General features: G+C 36.8%; 5 protein-coding genes across 8 annotated transcripts; 1 reads left to right on the top strand and 4 right to left on the bottom strand.

Annotated features, from left to right (window-relative positions):
- Positions 1–187: 187 nt before the first annotated feature.
- AT5G02940 (ion channel POLLUX-like protein, putative (DUF1012)) lies at positions 188–5,669 on the top strand (the record flags this gene model as incomplete). Of its 2 annotated transcripts, NM_120372.5 has the most annotated exons (23): positions 188–554; positions 1,193–1,248; positions 1,371–1,456; positions 1,544–1,794; positions 1,904–1,975; positions 2,058–2,130; positions 2,239–2,337; positions 2,407–2,561; positions 2,648–2,752; positions 2,863–2,949; positions 3,078–3,162; positions 3,248–3,395; positions 3,479–3,555; positions 3,641–3,883; positions 3,977–4,090; positions 4,168–4,260; positions 4,339–4,468; positions 4,552–4,628; positions 4,724–4,771; positions 4,855–4,924; positions 5,009–5,082; positions 5,191–5,301; positions 5,371–5,669. In NM_120372.5, exons 1-23 carry the CDS (start codon positions 469–471, stop codon positions 5,470–5,472), a joined length of 2,442 nt encoding a protein of 813 aa, NP_195914.2. In that variant the 5' UTR covers positions 188–468. The 2 variants fall into 2 exon arrangements, with proteins under 2 accessions (NP_195914.2, NP_001331896.1); NM_001342680.1 differs by having other exon boundaries at positions 5,191–5,472.
- On the bottom strand, positions 5,663–7,732 carry AT5G02930 (F-box/RNI-like superfamily protein; the record flags this gene model as incomplete). Its single annotated transcript, NM_120371.2, has 3 exons — positions 6,622–7,732; positions 6,150–6,326; positions 5,663–5,950 (listed from the first exon to the last, which is right to left on the bottom strand). Exons 1-3 carry the CDS (start codon positions 7,564–7,566, stop codon positions 5,663–5,665), a joined length of 1,410 nt encoding a protein of 469 aa, NP_195913.1. The 5' UTR covers positions 7,567–7,732.
- Positions 7,733–8,365: 633 nt separating this feature from the next.
- Positions 8,366–9,651, bottom strand: AT5G02920 (F-box/RNI-like superfamily protein). The gene is made up of 2 exons (NM_120370.3): positions 8,752–9,651; positions 8,366–8,632 (listed from the first exon to the last, which is right to left on the bottom strand). Exon 1 carries the CDS (start codon positions 9,600–9,602, stop codon positions 8,826–8,828), a length of 777 nt encoding a protein of 258 aa, NP_568109.2. The 5' UTR covers positions 9,603–9,651; the 3' UTR covers positions 8,366–8,632; positions 8,752–8,825.
- A 1,228-nt stretch (positions 9,652–10,879) lies between these two features.
- Positions 10,880–13,112, bottom strand: AT5G02910 (F-box/RNI-like superfamily protein). 3 transcript variants are annotated; one of them, NM_001203281.1, is made up of 3 exons: positions 12,157–13,075; positions 11,733–11,910; positions 10,880–11,571 (listed from the first exon to the last, which is right to left on the bottom strand). In NM_001203281.1, the coding sequence occupies exons 1-3, from the start codon at positions 13,021–13,023 to the stop codon at positions 11,555–11,557; spliced, it is 1,062 nt and encodes a 353-aa protein (NP_001190210.1). In that variant the 5' UTR covers positions 13,024–13,075; the 3' UTR covers positions 10,880–11,554. The 3 variants fall into 3 exon arrangements, with proteins under 3 accessions (NP_001190210.1, NP_195911.1, NP_001330297.1); NM_120369.3 differs by having other exon boundaries at positions 11,078–11,571; positions 11,737–11,910; positions 12,157–13,112; NM_001342679.1 differs by having other exon boundaries at positions 11,078–11,910; positions 12,157–13,112.
- Positions 13,113–14,573: 1,461 nt separating this feature from the next.
- On the bottom strand, positions 14,574–16,083 carry CYP96A13 (cytochrome P450, family 96, subfamily A, polypeptide 13; the record flags this gene model as incomplete). Its single annotated transcript, NM_120368.1, has 2 exons — positions 14,574–15,619; positions 15,687–16,083. 2 exons carry the CDS (start codon positions 16,081–16,083, stop codon positions 14,574–14,576), a joined length of 1,443 nt encoding a protein of 480 aa, NP_195910.1.

Here is a 16,083-nt window from a genome sequence, read left to right as displayed (position 1 = left end):
AGATTCAAAATTGTGGATGAGATTTTAACGATTGAAACAAAAGTACTAAAAAATAGTCGTTTATTAGCACATGTACTCTTTTTTTTGTTTGGACAGCTATTAGCACATGTACTCTTATATGTATGTATGTATATAAAAACGTGAATAGTGAGTGGAATAAGAGAAAGTAGTTAAAATTCAAAGCGATAAGAGTACCATTTTGTTTTTATTATATTCTATTCTATGGACGCGATTCCTCTGCGTTGTTTACCTATTCAAATGAAGTTCTAAGCCAAAAAAAAAATTAGTCGATTTGTTTTTATGTTCATAACACCCCACGGGCTAACTAATATGGTCCAAAACAATATAACAACAACAAAATAATCACGCAAAAATCTAAAAAACCAGCCTTGTGTCCATACTCCACCCACATATATAAGGAGAGAAACAAAAAGAGCGTAAGATAAATCAAGGAGAAGATTAAGAAAGATGGTGGCTGTTCAGTTGTTTACCTGGAAGCCATTGATTCTACCTTCTCAAGCTTTGACAAGAGATCGATTAGCTTCTTTTCACAGGTTTTGTTTTTGTAATTTCTTTCTTATACTTGATATTTCTGAAAACAATTGCATGGTGGTGACTTTATCCATAAGTGATAAGATGATGATTGTGAAGTTTGTGATCCTCAGAAGATTTTGAGTGTTTTTGTTAGAAACAAGCTCTTTATTTCCAAACAACTGATACAGATACTTAAAGAACACGGTATTTATCATTTAAGCGATCAATACTAAGTAACTCCTCTCAACAAATTCTATATTCTAAAAGAAATGCCAATGCCTCTGTTTATTTCTGTGTCTTCTCTTCTTTTCTTTATAATCCGAACCCTCTAGTTCCGTCAGCGTCTTCTTCGTCCTTATCTTCAAAACTTGCTTGGGCATATATCACAGTTTATTTTTGTTGTTTCTTCTTCCGGTGAATTTTACTTCATGTTTTGCTTACAGTAAATGTAGCCAAGTTCAATGGTTTCGATTAGAAAATGTGACGGTTTTAGTTAGGAGCTCTGAATTTGGGTTTAGAGTTTAGTTTCAAATGGAATTTGGGTTTGTAAGATAAAGGTATATCGTAAATTGATTCAAAATCTGGAAATTGTCATTCAATCAAAGCTCATTGGGTTGTGATGTTTACAAGTTGTGTATCTCTGATTCTTTTTTTGCAGGAGCTTGAGTTTACACTCTCTGCCTTTAGGTGGGATTAAGTCTTCTAGTTTCAGAGGTCAGGTTCTGTATATTTTTCCAACTTTGATGCAATTCTTTACGGTCTCATTGTTGCTGTTCTTCCACAATTAGACTCATTCTTGATTAGCTAATTGTATTTTTTTTCTCTCTATATGACAGGGACCTTCAAAGTCAAATCTCAAAGGACAGGAGATACAGAGCCGCCTAATAAAAACTTCAAAGATTTAAATTCCAAATTCTATAAGGTGAATCTATAGAATGAGTTTCATCACTGAATGTGTTATCACTCCATATGCTTATAATAATATAATCTTGTTTAATTAAATATGCAGAGTCTTCCATATAAACTTGTGATAGGATGCATCCCACTGTATGCGGTGTTGAGAATAGCGCAAAAGATATTTCAAGAGCTTCCAAATCTCATTCAGAATTCAGTGAAGGCTGGCTTGCCTTTTGCATGTGCATCAAACGCTATAGACAAACATCCTTTACTCAAGGCCATTCCTTCTTCCCATGATATCAAATGGGGTCTTGCAAGGTCTTCTTACCTCTTCAATACTCAGCTTGAGAAGAACCTTGGCACGTACGTCCTTAAACCCCAATGTAGTCTCAGAGTTTTAACGAGTATAGCTGTTTGCAGGCATGTGACTATATATGACATCCGTTCTGATCACTTGTCATGGCTATTGTAGGGTATTTGTGGTGCTCCTGATAACATGCTTTTCGTTTGTTATCATTGGAGGACTCTTCTTTTTCAAATTCAGGTAACTTAGCTATGTTTAAGAACTTCTTGTGATATCCATTGCATGGTTTCTTACTTTTATTCCCCTCCTTCTTGTTGTGAAGGAAAGACACATCCTTAGAAGACTGCCTCTGGGAGGCCTGGGCATGCCTCGTTAACGCTGATACTCATCTGGAGGTCATGATTTGCTTCTTCACAGAACAACTTATATTAGTCTCACGATATTTCTATGGAGTTCTTGCTTACTAAATAAATGCCTATGTATATGTTTACTGCAAACTGCAGCAAAAGACACGCTTCGAAAGACTCATTGGATTTGTCCTAGCCATTTGGGGAATAGTGTTTTACTCTCGGCTTTTAAGCACAATGACAGAGCAATTTCGGGTAAGTTCTTGAGATAAACATTATTGGTTAATTGGTAAAAGTTATCCTGATCGATGTTGTCTTGGGCAGTATCATATGAAAAAAGTGAGGGAAGGGGCACATATGCAAGTCCTAGAATCTGACCATATCATCATTTGTGGAATAAACAGTCATCTGCCTTTCATACTAAAGCAACTCAACAGTTATCAACAGCATGCTGTCCGCTTAGGTACCACCACAGCTAGGTAATTTAAATTTGGTCACACCATGAATTTAATTTACCCATTTTTGTTGACTTGGGTAATCACTTTTCCTTGTTATATGCTTTCAGGAAGCAGACACTTCTGCTCATGTCTGATACTCCAAGGAAAGAGATGGACAAGCTAGCTGAGGCGTACGCCAAAGATTTTGATCAACTTGACATCCTTACAAAGAGGTAATATGCAGACGTGAACCTGAAATTAAGTTATGCCATATATATTAGTTATTGTTCTTGTTGGTTTGCATATATTTTACAATGCTGATTTCATTCTTCTATCAGTGCAGTTGTAGTCTTAACATGACAAAATCGTTTGAAAGGGCTGCCGCCTGTATGGCGCGCGCCATTATCATACTACCAACGAAAGGTGATCGGTAAGAATTAACTACTTCTCATTATGGTTTAGTTTGTTTGGTTCTGAATGAAAACAAAGTATAAATATTTTCTGAAACCTGTCAGTAGTTTGTAAAAGAGAAATCAATTAAGTTAAACATTGTTTCAGGTATGAAGTTGATACAGACGCATTTCTTTCTGTATTGGCCCTTGAACCTATACAAAAGATGGAATCCATCCCAACCATTGTAGAGGTAAGTGAAGATTGTGCAGCAATGGTTTTTATGTCTTTTTAGTGCTGATTTGTTTCCTATCTTTTGCTTCTGAATATGAATGCAGGTATCAAGCTCTAATATGTATGATCTTCTCAAGTCCATATCGGGGTTGAAAGTGGAGCCGGTTGAAAATTCTACATCCAAATTGTTTGTCCAATGCTCACGTCAAAAGGACCTGATAAAGATCTACAGGCACCTACTAAATTACTCAAGTAAGATACTATTATTATACATATGTTGACTTATTAAGTTTTGTTATCAAGACTGATTAGTACCAAGTCTCTACTCGTTGCAGAAAATGTATTTAACCTTTGCAGCTTCCCCAATCTAACTGGGATGAAGTATAGACAGTTAAGACTGGGGTTCCAGGAGGTAGGATTGACAATGTTTTGAGTATGTTTTTGAATCATTACCGTTTTAGTCTGCGGCCTTTTAAGAGATGTATTTCTCCTTCCAGGTTGTGGTCTGTGGGATTTTAAGAGATGGGAAAGTAAATTTCCATCCAAATGATGATGAAGAGCTCATGGAAACTGACAAACTATTGTTTATTGCACCTCTCAAGAAGGACTTTTTATATACAGACATGAAAACTGAGAACATGACAGTAGATGAGACTGATGATACTCGGAAGCAAGTGTATGAGGAAAAAAAATCACGGCTAGAAAAGATTATAACGCGTCCTAGTAAGTCCTTATCAAAGGTCTGGCTCCGAACTGTCCCCCCTACAATGCTTGAACTATCTATGATATTAGGCTTTTGAGACCTCTGACGTTCATTTCTATGGTTTACACAGGGATCAGATTCTTTCAAAGGACCCAAAGAATCTATACTTTTGCTTGGTTGGCGTGGAGATGTTGTGAATATGATCAAGGAGTTTGATAGTTATCTTGGTCCAGGCAGTTCATTGGTATGCTCTCATATACCATAGTCTCTTTCTGACGGGCTCTCACGGAATGAGTTACTGATAGTTTTTTTTAAACACAGGAAATATTATCAGATGTACCGTTAGAGGACAGAAGAGGAGTGGACCAGAGTATAGCTACAGGAAAAATCAAGAACATCCAAGTTTCACATAGCGTAAATTTCAGTTTCACTGGAAAGAAGAAGAATTAGCTTCAAAATCATTGTGTATTGATGGTTTTCAATCTTTTGCAGGTTGGGAATCATATGGATTATGATACATTAAAGGAAAGTATAATGCACATGCAAAATAAATATGAAAAAGGTGAAGAAGATATTCGTCTGACTATCGTTGTAATATCGGATCGAGACTTGCTTCTTGGAGGTAAGCATCATGATTTATTCTTCTTGATTCTGTCTTTGGCAATAATGAATGATCAAACTAACGAATAGTTTGACGTCTTATAGATCCATCTAGAGCAGACAAACAATCTGCTTATACTCTTCTCCTTGCTGAAACCATCTGCAACAAGCTTGGAGTTAAGGTAGTGTTAGTGACTATTAACCTCATAATGCTACTGCCTATACTATTCACATCCTACTTCACTGAACTTTCATCTTACTATTGTTGTTTCTTTAGGTACATAATCTAGCCTCTGAAATTGTCGACACAAAACTCGGCAAGCAGGTATTCAAAGGCTTTTTTTTTTTTCTGTTCCTGTTAGCTTTTTTACGGTTAAGTTGCTAAAACATGATACAAAACCATACCAGATAACAAGACTCAAGCCGTCCTTGACATTCATAGCAGCAGAGGAAGTTATGAGTCTTGTAACAGCACAAGGTTACATTTCATCTACTCGATCTTTGTTTCTTGTCTATCTACACGCAATCCGAACAATAGTAATACTCTTTTGTTTGTAACCAGTTGCTGAAAACAGCGAACTAAACGAGGTATGGAAGGACATTTTGGATGCAGAGGGTGATGAGATATACGTAAAGGTTAAACAAGAAAAACACACTTTTACTTCAATTTTTTTTGCCAGTAACTTTTACAATATTCACAATCCTTGCTGGTCTGAGAATCTTGAGTTTGCTTTGAACACACAGGACATTGAACTGTATATGAAAGAGGGCGAGAACCCTTCATTCACGGAGCTTTCAGAGCGAGCTTGGCTAAGGAGAGAAGTTGCCATAGGCTACATAAAAGGCGGTAAAAAGGTACTGTTTGTTATTACTCGGCAACCAGACATTTCCTTGTCACAAACTCGGTTTTTGTTGTTGTTGCAGATAATCAATCCGGTTCCAAAGACAGAACCTGTTTCCCTCGAAATGGAAGACTCATTGATTGTTATATCAGAGCTTGAAGGAGACCAAGTTATCACACTATGAAACTATAGCATATTGATATTCCACATGTTATATTTTCTCACAAATGCAAGTATCAGATAAGTCTGTTGATTTTGTACAAAGAAACAAATCCTTGTACATTTCATTCTTTCGCGAATAAAATCAGTCTTCGGTGAGAATCCACCTATAAATAAGGTGAGAATCCACCTATAAATAAAGCTGTTGAATGAGATCAGCCATTGCTTCGCTTGAGCATAATTGAGACTTTTTTGTCGTGAGAAAGCGTGAGTGCGATCTGAAACAGCTCTTTAAATCTTGATCTAGCAACGCAACTTCCCAACTCTACAACCAATGTCTCTAGCGTTCTTGTGTTTGCCAGCAACAGTTCCATGAACGATGCCATAATTTCTGGCTTTAAAACTTCATACTCAGAAGATATCGGAAAGACCACATCATCTAACCTCCACCATTGATCTGGATTCAAGTCTTGCGCGTCCAAGTAGCTGTTAACACATGGCTCCTACAAAACAGAAAAATATTTCATCTTAAAACCCCTTGTAGATAAATATCTCAGATTTCCACAATATATCTCGCTCATATATTATATATATAAAGATTAGCCATAGAAAGGCAAGTGCATGTTTCTTTTGGGTTGGTTAATTTGTAGTTTTGTAATATAATATATAAGAGGTAATAAAATAGATTCATGGTAAAGATACCACTTCGGTGTTGCACGGATTAGTTGTGTAAACTGTTATCTTCTTTAATCCAGGTAAGTTTTGTAGCAGTCTTGCAATACCAGGAACCACAGATCGGATAATCATTGTTTCAAGAGTCAAAGTTTTGACCTTTAGCATCGGCAATGGAAGACTAGGGATCTTGGAAAGTGATAACATCTAACAGATGATCGACGAAAAAGCACAAAAAGATGTGAGTACCACCAAAACACAAACCTCTCAACAAATCAAAAGCCAAAACAAAACCTTTAGTCATAAACTAATTAGCATATTTTCAGAACATCTACAGAGAAATGATGATAAATAAGGACAATAATATCAAAAGCCTTACGAAAACTTATCGATCAAACCAATATTGACTGTGTAGGCAACTCATTCTAAAGCGATGATTATTCTGCAACATTGAGATTTATAGGCACTAAGTGTTTAAAGAATGAAAGAATGGTAACATTACCTGAAGTAAATTAACCCCCAAAGTAAGCTTCTCTACTTTCTGAAACGTTTTTAGCATTGTTTGCACCATGACTAGAAGATCATGAGGGTCTAAGGGGTCAAAATCATGATAACAGGTTCTAGGATGGAAAGTGCTAACGTCGACATTAGCTTCTGTTAAAGAAGAGACATCAACGAAAGTGCAGTGTGCCTCAGAGTCTCTCAATCTCAAATAATGGATATATGGCGCCACGATCTGCATAGACAGCATTGGTGCTCGAATATAGGATATGCGTTCTATCTCCAATCTTGTCAAGCGCAGCGATTTACTCAGATTAAGATACTTGAGTGACATACAAAACTTCAAACTCAAGCTTTCCAGGATTGGACAACCAGACAGAATCTCAAGAAAGGATTCATCAGACATTGTACAATCGGTCAAAGACAGGTTCTTTAGTGATGTCCAAGACACCATGCACCTGGGCATCAAATCAACATATCTCAACTCGACTCGCTTTAGAGAGGAGTTGGTGTAGAAGCAATCATCAAAATTGTAAAACGGTGAACATCTACGGAACGCCAGAGAAAGATCATCCACGTTGTGAGACATTGCAAACTCGATCGAGCTGTTAACATGGTGAGTGTCTGCCTCGTAGCTGTAACGGGTACAGAGATGAAAACTCTTGATCTTGGAAGCCGTGTAGCTGGCTAGGGTTTTGTTTATCAATTTAGGGGAAACCTTGAGCCATTCAAAGGAGAGATGAGGTGTCTCGGACCATACATGTCTCCATCGTTTGGACAAGACAGAGGTTCTGATCGCCAACTCTGTCGGAATATAGGAGAAGATATGTTGGAGAACAGCGTCGGGTAGATCGCTGATTGAGTCTACACCAACATCGACTGAAACATTTTTTGATCGTTTAAACATGACGGGACGATCTCGACGGCTAGGTTGTTTGAATCTCATCTTTGATTAACCCTTCACAAAGAATCAAGCATATGGGAAGAAGAAAGTAAAAAGGAGAAGGTGCAGACGAAATCGAAGAAGGAGAAGAAGAAGAGTCGACACGCTCAAGAGAAGTTGTCGCGTTTTTATGTGTGCAAAGAAGAAGAAGGGGCAAAATGCTTGGCAGTGGGATAAATTATTGATTTGTAGAAGAACAAAAATTAGAAGAAGAAAAAAATCAATCAATAATAATTAATTATTAATTATCAGTGGAATAATTTACAAGAAGAAAAACTATTTTTAAGGAAAATCAAAATAGCTAACTATTTTCAAGTTATCAAATAATTTTTAGGGTTCCATAATTTTATTGAAAATTTATCAAATACGAGTATTCTTTTAGGGTTAATTAGGGTTTCTAAAGGAGTGATCGACTGAAAAATGAGGCTTGACCTCATCAAAAGAAATAACCAAAGCACGAGAAGACATACTTAGCAGGATAGTTTAGTATGTGAGGACCATATATTCGGTGAAGCTGAAGCAATATAATTTCCCTCTCAGCGATCCACTTTCCATGGTTAATCGGATATGAGAAAAATGTCTAAAGTTGAGGTTTTGGGTTCTTAAATTTTTTGAAAGATTCTCTAAGAAATGGTAAACTGATTTTGGGATAGCAATTAGTTGCGGACCAAAAAAAAAAACTTTCGAAAAACGATTTGCAATTATTTGTCCGCACAACTACATACTAAAAATAAAAAATAAATGAATGGTGAAGAAAAAGGTAACTTCCACAAGGGGATGAATCTGCTGGAAACATTCAAAGCTAAAGTGTTTGCGTGAGCATAATTGAGACCTTTTTGTCGTGAGAAAGCGTGAGTGCGATCTGAAACAGCTCTTTAAATCTTGATCTAGCAATGCAACTTCCCAACTGTACAACCAAAGTCTCTAACGTATTTGTGTTTGCCAGCAAAAGTTCCATGAACGAAGCCATGACTTTCGGCTTTACAACTTCATACTCCTGCGAGGTTGGAAAGATCTCATCTTTCAATCTCCAACGTTGTTTCTTCAAGTAGCTGTTGACACAATCCCACTGCAAAACAGAAAACAACATATCGCTCATGTATAGATTACCAAAAGAAACGCAAGGCCATGCTTATTTGTTTTGGGTTATATATGAAAGGTAATTGAAGAGGTTCACAGTAACCATACCAGTAACGTGCTGCACATTTCAATTGTGTAAACTGTTAACTTCTTTAATCCAGGTGAGTTTTGCAGTAGCCTTGCTATACCAGGAAAGTGCAGTGTGCCTCAGAGTCTCTCAATCTCAAATAATGAATATGTGGCGCCACGATCTGCATAGACTGCATTGGTTCTCGAAAACAGGATCTGCGTTCTATCTCCAATCTTGTCAAGCGCAGTGATTTACTCAGATCAAGATACTTGAGTGACTCACAAAACTTCAAACTCAAGCTTTCGAGGATTGGACAACCAGACAGAATCTTAAGAAAGGATTTATCCGAGAGATTACACCGGGTCAAAGACAAGTCCCTTAGTGAGGTCCAAGACACAATGCAACTGGGAGTCAAACTAGCAGATCTCAACTCGACTCGCTTTAGAGAAGAGCTGGTGTAGAAGAAATCAGGAAACTTGTTACACGGTGGAAAACTACTGAACGCCAGAGAAAGATTATCCACGTTGTGAGACATTGCAAACTCGATCGAGCTATGAACATGGCCAGCCTCGTAGCTGTAACTGGTACAGAGATGGAAACTCGTGATTTTGGAAGCCGTGTAGCTGGCTAGGGTTTTGTTTATCAATTTAGGGGAAACCATAAGCCATTCAAAGGAGAGATGAGGTGTCTTGGACCATACATGTCTCCATCGTTTCGACAAGACCGAGGTTCTGATCACTAAATTGGTCTCGGGAATAAAGGAGAGGATATGGTGAAGAATTTCGTCGGGTAGATTGCTGATTGAATCACTTGATCGTCTGATTAGAGGACGATCAAAACGGTGGCTAGGGTTTCCTACAGCAAAGGTGGCGTGGTCTTCCTCTTCCATGGCCAATCAGATTTAAAAAAAAATACTGTGTGTTGCAATATGTGTCGTGGGGCTGATTATTGATTTATAGTAGTATTTATCAGTGGAATAATTAGAAGAAAAAAATTAAAATCAAGGAAAATTAAAATAGCTAACTATTTTCAAGTTTTCATAATTTTCTTGAAAAATTATCAAATACAAGTATTTTTTAGGGTTAGGGTTCTTTAAAAGTGATGGACTTAAAAATCAGGCTTGACCTCATCAAAAGAAATAATAACGAGGACACAAGAAGACATACTGAGCAGGATAGTATGTGAGGACCAATATACTCACTAATAGAGCTTAAATTCGGTGAAGCTGAAGCAATTTCCCCACTAGTATACAGATGGATCCTACACCCAAAACCGATGGTTACATGATTTTAACACTGCTTCACTTGAGCAGAATTGAGACCTCGTTGTTGTGAGAAAGCGTTAGAGCGATTTGAAACTGCTATTCAAATCTTGATCTATGAAAACTTCCCAACCGTACAACCAATGTCTCTAATGTAATTGTGTTTGCCAGCAAAAGTGTTCCATGAACAAAACCATGAGTTCCGGCTCAGGAACTTTAGAATCCCACGAGGTCGGAAAGGCCACATCCATTGATCTCCAACCTTGATCCGGAAGAAGCTGTCACATTTATCCTGCAAACCAGAATAAGATTTTAAAGATATCTCAACCAAAGAAAGGGAAGAACAAATGCATTGTCTAATATTAATATATGAAGGATAGTGAAAGATACCAGTACGGTGCTGAACTGCATTGTGTAAATTGTTACCAGGAACCACAGGTCGCATAATGGTCAAAATTTTTGACTTTGAGCGTCGGTAAAAGAACACCATGGAGCTCGGATTTAGATAAAATTTAACAAAAATTTGACACAAAAGTATAAGAAGATAGTGAATATCAAAAGTCTAAACTTTTTTAGTATTAAATTTAATTTTAGGATTTAAATTTATGACTATTTGTTAGTATTAAAAAGTAAACTTTTTTTGTCAACAATTAAAAAGTCTAAACTGTTTTGTAGATTTTGATATAAATCTAAACAAATTTGGGGGTGATTGGTAGAGAATTTAAAGACTTTTACTTTCTTTTTTTAGAGGTATTAAAATTTAAAAGCTAAAATTTTGCCAATCAAGACTTTTACTTATTTTTTATTTTAGAGTTTCTAAAGTCACTATCTTTTATAGCCATTTTAATTTCTTTCATTTTTCAAAAAGTCATGGCTTTAGAATCTCTTTTTCATTAAGGTTAGATTAAAAATCTTCTTAATTATTATTCGCTCCATTGACATTAAATGTAATTTTTCACTCGACTGATTGGTAATGGTAGTTACTTTTCTAATCTCTACTCCCAGTAACCGTCGTTACCAATCGTCCGTAAATCTCTAGTTAGTTCTTGATGGATATCAAATTGATAAATTCGATCGTCGATAAAACATCACTTCAAGTTGGATCGGATTTGAAGAAGTGACACGAAACAAAACAAAAAGCTACAGAAATTTCATTGAAAGTTAGAAATACAACTAATCTGATTTACAGATTCAGTATACAAGGTCGAAAATCTAATGATACATATTTAACAATGGCATTTGCTTTTGATCAATCGAGACACTATCGTTGAGGGAAAGTGTTGGATACATACTTTATATAGCTTCGTTTGATCAAAACAGAGACATCATTGTTGTGAGAAAGTGTTGTAGCCATTGCAAGAAGTTCTTCAAAACCCAATGCATCAAGGTAATCTACCAAGAGTACAACCATGGTTTCTAGACTTTTTGTACTTTTCAGTAGACGTTCCATGAACAAAGCCACGAGATTGGACTCTGCGTGTTTACTCGCCAACATCGAAATGGTCTCAAGAGAGCCCGGGAAGACCGAGTCTTTTGATCTCCAGCATTGACGCTGATTCAAGCTATGTTTACGCAAGTAGTCATTGAGATGCAATTCCTGTCAAACAGAAAAATGGATTTCATCATGCAAACTAATAACTTGTATACAAAAAGAGTGTCAAAAAACTTCATCATGGTTCTTGGATAAACACTATTTTGTCATAGTTACTATGATCATATATGTGAAGGAGAGTAAAAGAGGTTTCATGGTAAAGATACCGACCGATATGCTGCTGCATTTCACAGTGTGAATTGTTAGCTTCCGTAATCCAGGTGTGTACCGTAGTAGCTTTGTTATACCAGGAATAACAGACCGAATAATCATCGTTTCGAGAGTCAAAGTTTTGACCTTGAGCGTCGGAAAAGGTACACCACAGAGCGCGGCAAGAGATAACATCTGAAAGGCAATGCAAATATAGTTCAACATACCAAACACAAACCTCAGCAAAATAAATAACCAAAGCACAACAAGACAAGAGCCATTGACCAAATACTTAGTAGGTAATCATGAATCTGAGTATCAAAGCCTGATCAACCAATATCTGCCTATGCAAAACCAACTGATTCTAAAAGAGCATGCTATGTGATTCTACAACATACAGATTTCTATGTGTTAGAGAAGGCAGAAAAATGGCTAACGAACCTGAAGAAAGGTACCCCCAATAGTAAGCTTCTCTACATTCTGCAACATTTGTAGCATCTTGACCACATTGTGTTGAAGAAAACCAGCGGTAACAGTTTTAAGATCGCCAAAGTAAATGTTCAAGTCAGCTTCGGTTAAAGAAGAGACATCAACTAAACTACATGGTAATCTCGAGTGTCTCAATCTCAAACAATGGAGATGCGGTGCCACAATCTTCGTTGGCCCCATAAACCAATCGCTACGGTCAATCTCCAATCTTCTTAGATGCTGTGATTGACTCAGATCAAGACACATATATTCAGCACAATACAACAACTCCAAGCTTTCCAGAAGTGGAGAACCAGAAAGAATCTTAAGAAATGATTCATCAGAAAGTGTGCAATTGCTCAAAGACAAGTTCTTTAGAGAAGTCCAAGAGACAGTGCATCTGGGAATCAAATGAACAGATCCAGAGTCGACAAAGAGTTGCTTCACAGATGAATTGGTGTAGAAGAAATCAGGAAACTTGTAATTTCTGACACGATAATCACGAGACTCCAGTGAAAGCTTCTCTGCGTTGTGAGAAATGGCGAATTCGATGCAGCCATTAACAGAATCAATCCTGTTGAGTAAGGTTGTATGAAGATGAAAGCTTGTGATTTTGGGAGCGGAGAAGAAAGATAGAGTTTTATCGATCGAATTAGGATCGGCTCTACGGCAATCAATGGAGAGAGAAGGTGTCTCGGACCAAACATATCTCCACCGTTTGGACAAGAGAGAGGTTCTGATCGCGGATTTGGTCGGAACAGAGGAGAGGATATGGTGGAGAATCTCGTCAGGTAGAGAGCTGATGAAATCCATACCGTCGATTGAATCGCCAGTTATCATGTTTTGGCGGGGAGGGGAGAATCAGACAGAGAGTGGTGGCTAGGGATTTCAACCGTCGCGGAGACGCTGTCTTTCTGTATAAATATTTTTTTTTTCTGGGAATAAAGACCAAAAAAAAATGAAGTAAAAGATAAAATAATTTCTAACGAATGAAAGTAACTTTTAAAACATGTTACAGGTGTCATTTTTTTTATCTTTTTAACAGATGTCATTTTTGTTTGACTATTACGAAGTGAATGATTTTTTTGACATAAAAAATAACTTTTTTTTTATAATGTAATATTTTCATATGACTAGGTTTGTTTTTATTGATTGTTTATATAATATTTCGATCATTTATATAATATATTTGATGATATTGATGCAAAAGGACTAGTATTATGTTTTTTTTACGTAAGTGTTCTTTTATCTAAATTTTGTTCTACTAAGTAAGACAAAAAATTCTGATGTAAAACATACTAATAATATTATATATAGTATATCATTAGATTTTAGAAATTATTGCAGATTAAATTATCAAGATATGTATATGTTTAGGCTTCTCGATGTTTGTGTTATATATTTTTGTAAAAAAAATTCCTATTAATCAAGTAAACAATTTTTTAATAGGTGAAATATATTACTAATAAATTTCCATTTACGAAAAAAAGAACTATAGTAAACAAAGAAGTAATAACTATTATAAAGTCCAAGGTCTTGTTTGCCCCCAAAAAAAAAAAAAAGGCTAAGGCCCAACATAACCATTTGGCTCGACCATACAACGAAAAACAAATTCACAGATCCACAAAAGACAAAGGAATTACTGTTTTTTTTCTTCATTACATATTTATCTTTTTTTATATGTATATGCCTGAGGAACTTTGGTACCTTGATCTTGTTTTTGTTGCTTTGGCTTATGTGTTTCAGTAAATATTCACTCTGTTTTTTTGCATTCTTTAGTTAGATTCTATATCTTGCTTAGTTCCTTTATTGTTCAGTCTGCTATTCCTAGTATAGCCTACCTACTGCAAAACTCACATGGGTTCAAGAAACTAACATTATTGTTGTGTGGGAAAGTGTCAAATTAATGTGAAGCTGTTGCATTATGGTATAAACATCCCAACTGTACAAGCACATATATCTCTTTGATCTTTTGGTCTCTGTGAAACTAAAAACGAGACAAAAACACCGTTTGACCCTGAAAATCTGACGAGACATATTACATGCAGAAAGCGACATGTGAGATGTGACTGAGTGAGTGGCTCTGTTTTTGGTATGTCTACAGAGAAAAAGTGCACAAACTTAGTCCAACAAACATATCTTCTCCTTTTTGATGTCATCCTTTATGGATTTTTTTTTTCTAATAACCAGATAAATTATACACACACCAATCATAAAAATAAAAGTCTCAGTTGATAAGTATGGAATCTTCCGTACATTAAAAGAGCTGTGATGAGGAAATCACATCATCAATCAAATATAAGCAGTATAATCTTGTAACCAAGGTAGAGAGAATCATTCTTAATTAGGCTACATATGATTTCAAATGATTTTTATTCTTAATTTAACGATCAACACTTCTTAGTAAGTGTAACTCTAAGACCATGTTTCATGCGAAGAATAGGACCAGGAGCTGGTTCAATCTTCTTCTGCCCTTTGACAACCTTAATATCATAGTTTTGTAATATCTCCACGACCACTATCTTCATTAGAGTCATAGCTAGTTGCTTACCTATGCAACTTCTTGGACCTGCATTAAATGCTAAGAACTTGAAAGAAGGCTCATGTCTCAAGCTAGTTGTCTCTGAAAGCCATCTCTCTGGCTTAAACTCTGATGCATCTTCTCCCCATACGGCTCTCATCCTCCCCAACGCGTAAATAAAGATCAAAATCTTCATACTTGAGTCAACTTTGTGCCCACTTGGAAGCACATCTGGTTTTATAGGAGACATTCGCTCGAATGGAACCGGTGGATAGAGTCTCATTGCTTCATACAACGCGCCATGTAAATATACCAAGTTATTCAAGTACTCCATAGGTTCACAAGATGGCTTCTCTTGGCCACCATTACTTGTGTTGATCTCTTGGCGAATTTTAGTGACAACTTGAGGGTTTTCCAACAAAAGCCAGAAAAACCAAGTGAGGGCAGAAGCAGTGGTATCTCTTCCTGCTAGAACGAAAGCTAAGATGGTGTCTCTGAGGAACTTATCATCACTCGGATTCAACAGCTCGTACTTGGTTGTATCTATCTTTATGTGGTATGTCAATATATCCTCACTTTCTGATCCGTTGGAATGATAATCAAAACCTTGTGATCTTGTCTCTTCTCTCTTTTCTAATATGTACTTTGCACACGCTTGATTTAAAGTGGCGTCAGCTTTTGAAAACTTCTTCTCTTGTCCAAATCCAACACATTTTTGCAACTTCCACAAGAGTCTCGGTCTAACATGTCTATGCATAATCCCTTCTCCTACATGATCGAGAGCTTTAGCGAACTCAACCTCTGGCATTTCAATGGAGAGAGATCTAGGATCAGCAGAACCGGTTACTGTCACTAGAGTCGTATCAAACATAAACCTTTTGAACACATCTTGCAAGTCCACCACCGTTCCATTCTCTGCAAAATGATTGAAAAGAGGAACAAGCCCATCCTTGAGCACTTCTCGTGGTACTCATTGACAAACTTTGAAACCCTTGATGGTTGAGCATCACTAGAGAAGCTTTCTTCAGATTCTTCCATAACTCTGAATCGTCTGTTGTGAGTATCCCATCTCCAAAAACATCAAACACTTGTTTGAAATCGGGACCTTTGGTGTAATTGGAGAAGTTTGAGCTCATTATATGATGAATATTAGTTGGATCAACAGTGAACAACATATCCATACCAGTGAACCATGGGCCTTTAAATGGAAATGTCAAGTCAGAGTTCTCGAGAACCTCCACGCTGAAGTCATAGATCCGATGGAACTCCAAGAGCAGACCCGGAAGCATCCCGAGAACCGGCCAGTTCCCAAGGAAGAAGTGAAGGATGATAAAGCAAAAGATGGCTATGGAAGCTTCGAATAAGCTTATTGAAGCCAT

The sequence above is a fragment of the Arabidopsis thaliana genome, chromosome 5 (genome assembly GCF_000001735.4).
Source record: "Arabidopsis thaliana chromosome 5, partial sequence".
In the NCBI taxonomy this organism is placed as follows: domain Eukaryota; kingdom Viridiplantae; phylum Streptophyta; class Magnoliopsida; order Brassicales; family Brassicaceae; genus Arabidopsis; species Arabidopsis thaliana.
This window is presented reverse-complemented; position numbering and strand designations above follow the sequence as displayed.

What these genes read in the sequence shown, in the direction of transcription:
- AT5G02910 (NM_120369.3), bottom strand. Translation starts at nt 13,023, where the DNA reads ATGATAACTGGCGATTCAATCGACGGTATGGATTTCATCAGCTCTCTA. An exon ending in TTGGGGGTACCTTTCTTCAG is followed by an intron (nt 11,911 to 12,156) that starts GTTCGTTAGCCA and finishes ATTGCCTTTCAG; the next exon opens with ATGTTATCTCTTGCCGCGCT. An exon ending in TGAAATGCAGCAGCATATCG is followed by an intron (nt 11,572 to 11,736) that starts GTCGGTATCTTT and finishes TCTGTTTGACAG; the next exon opens with GAATTGCATCTCAATGACTA.
- AT5G02920 (NM_120370.3), bottom strand. Translation starts at nt 9,602, where the DNA reads ATGGAAGAGGAAGACCACGCCACCTTTGCTGTAGGAAACCCTAGCCAC.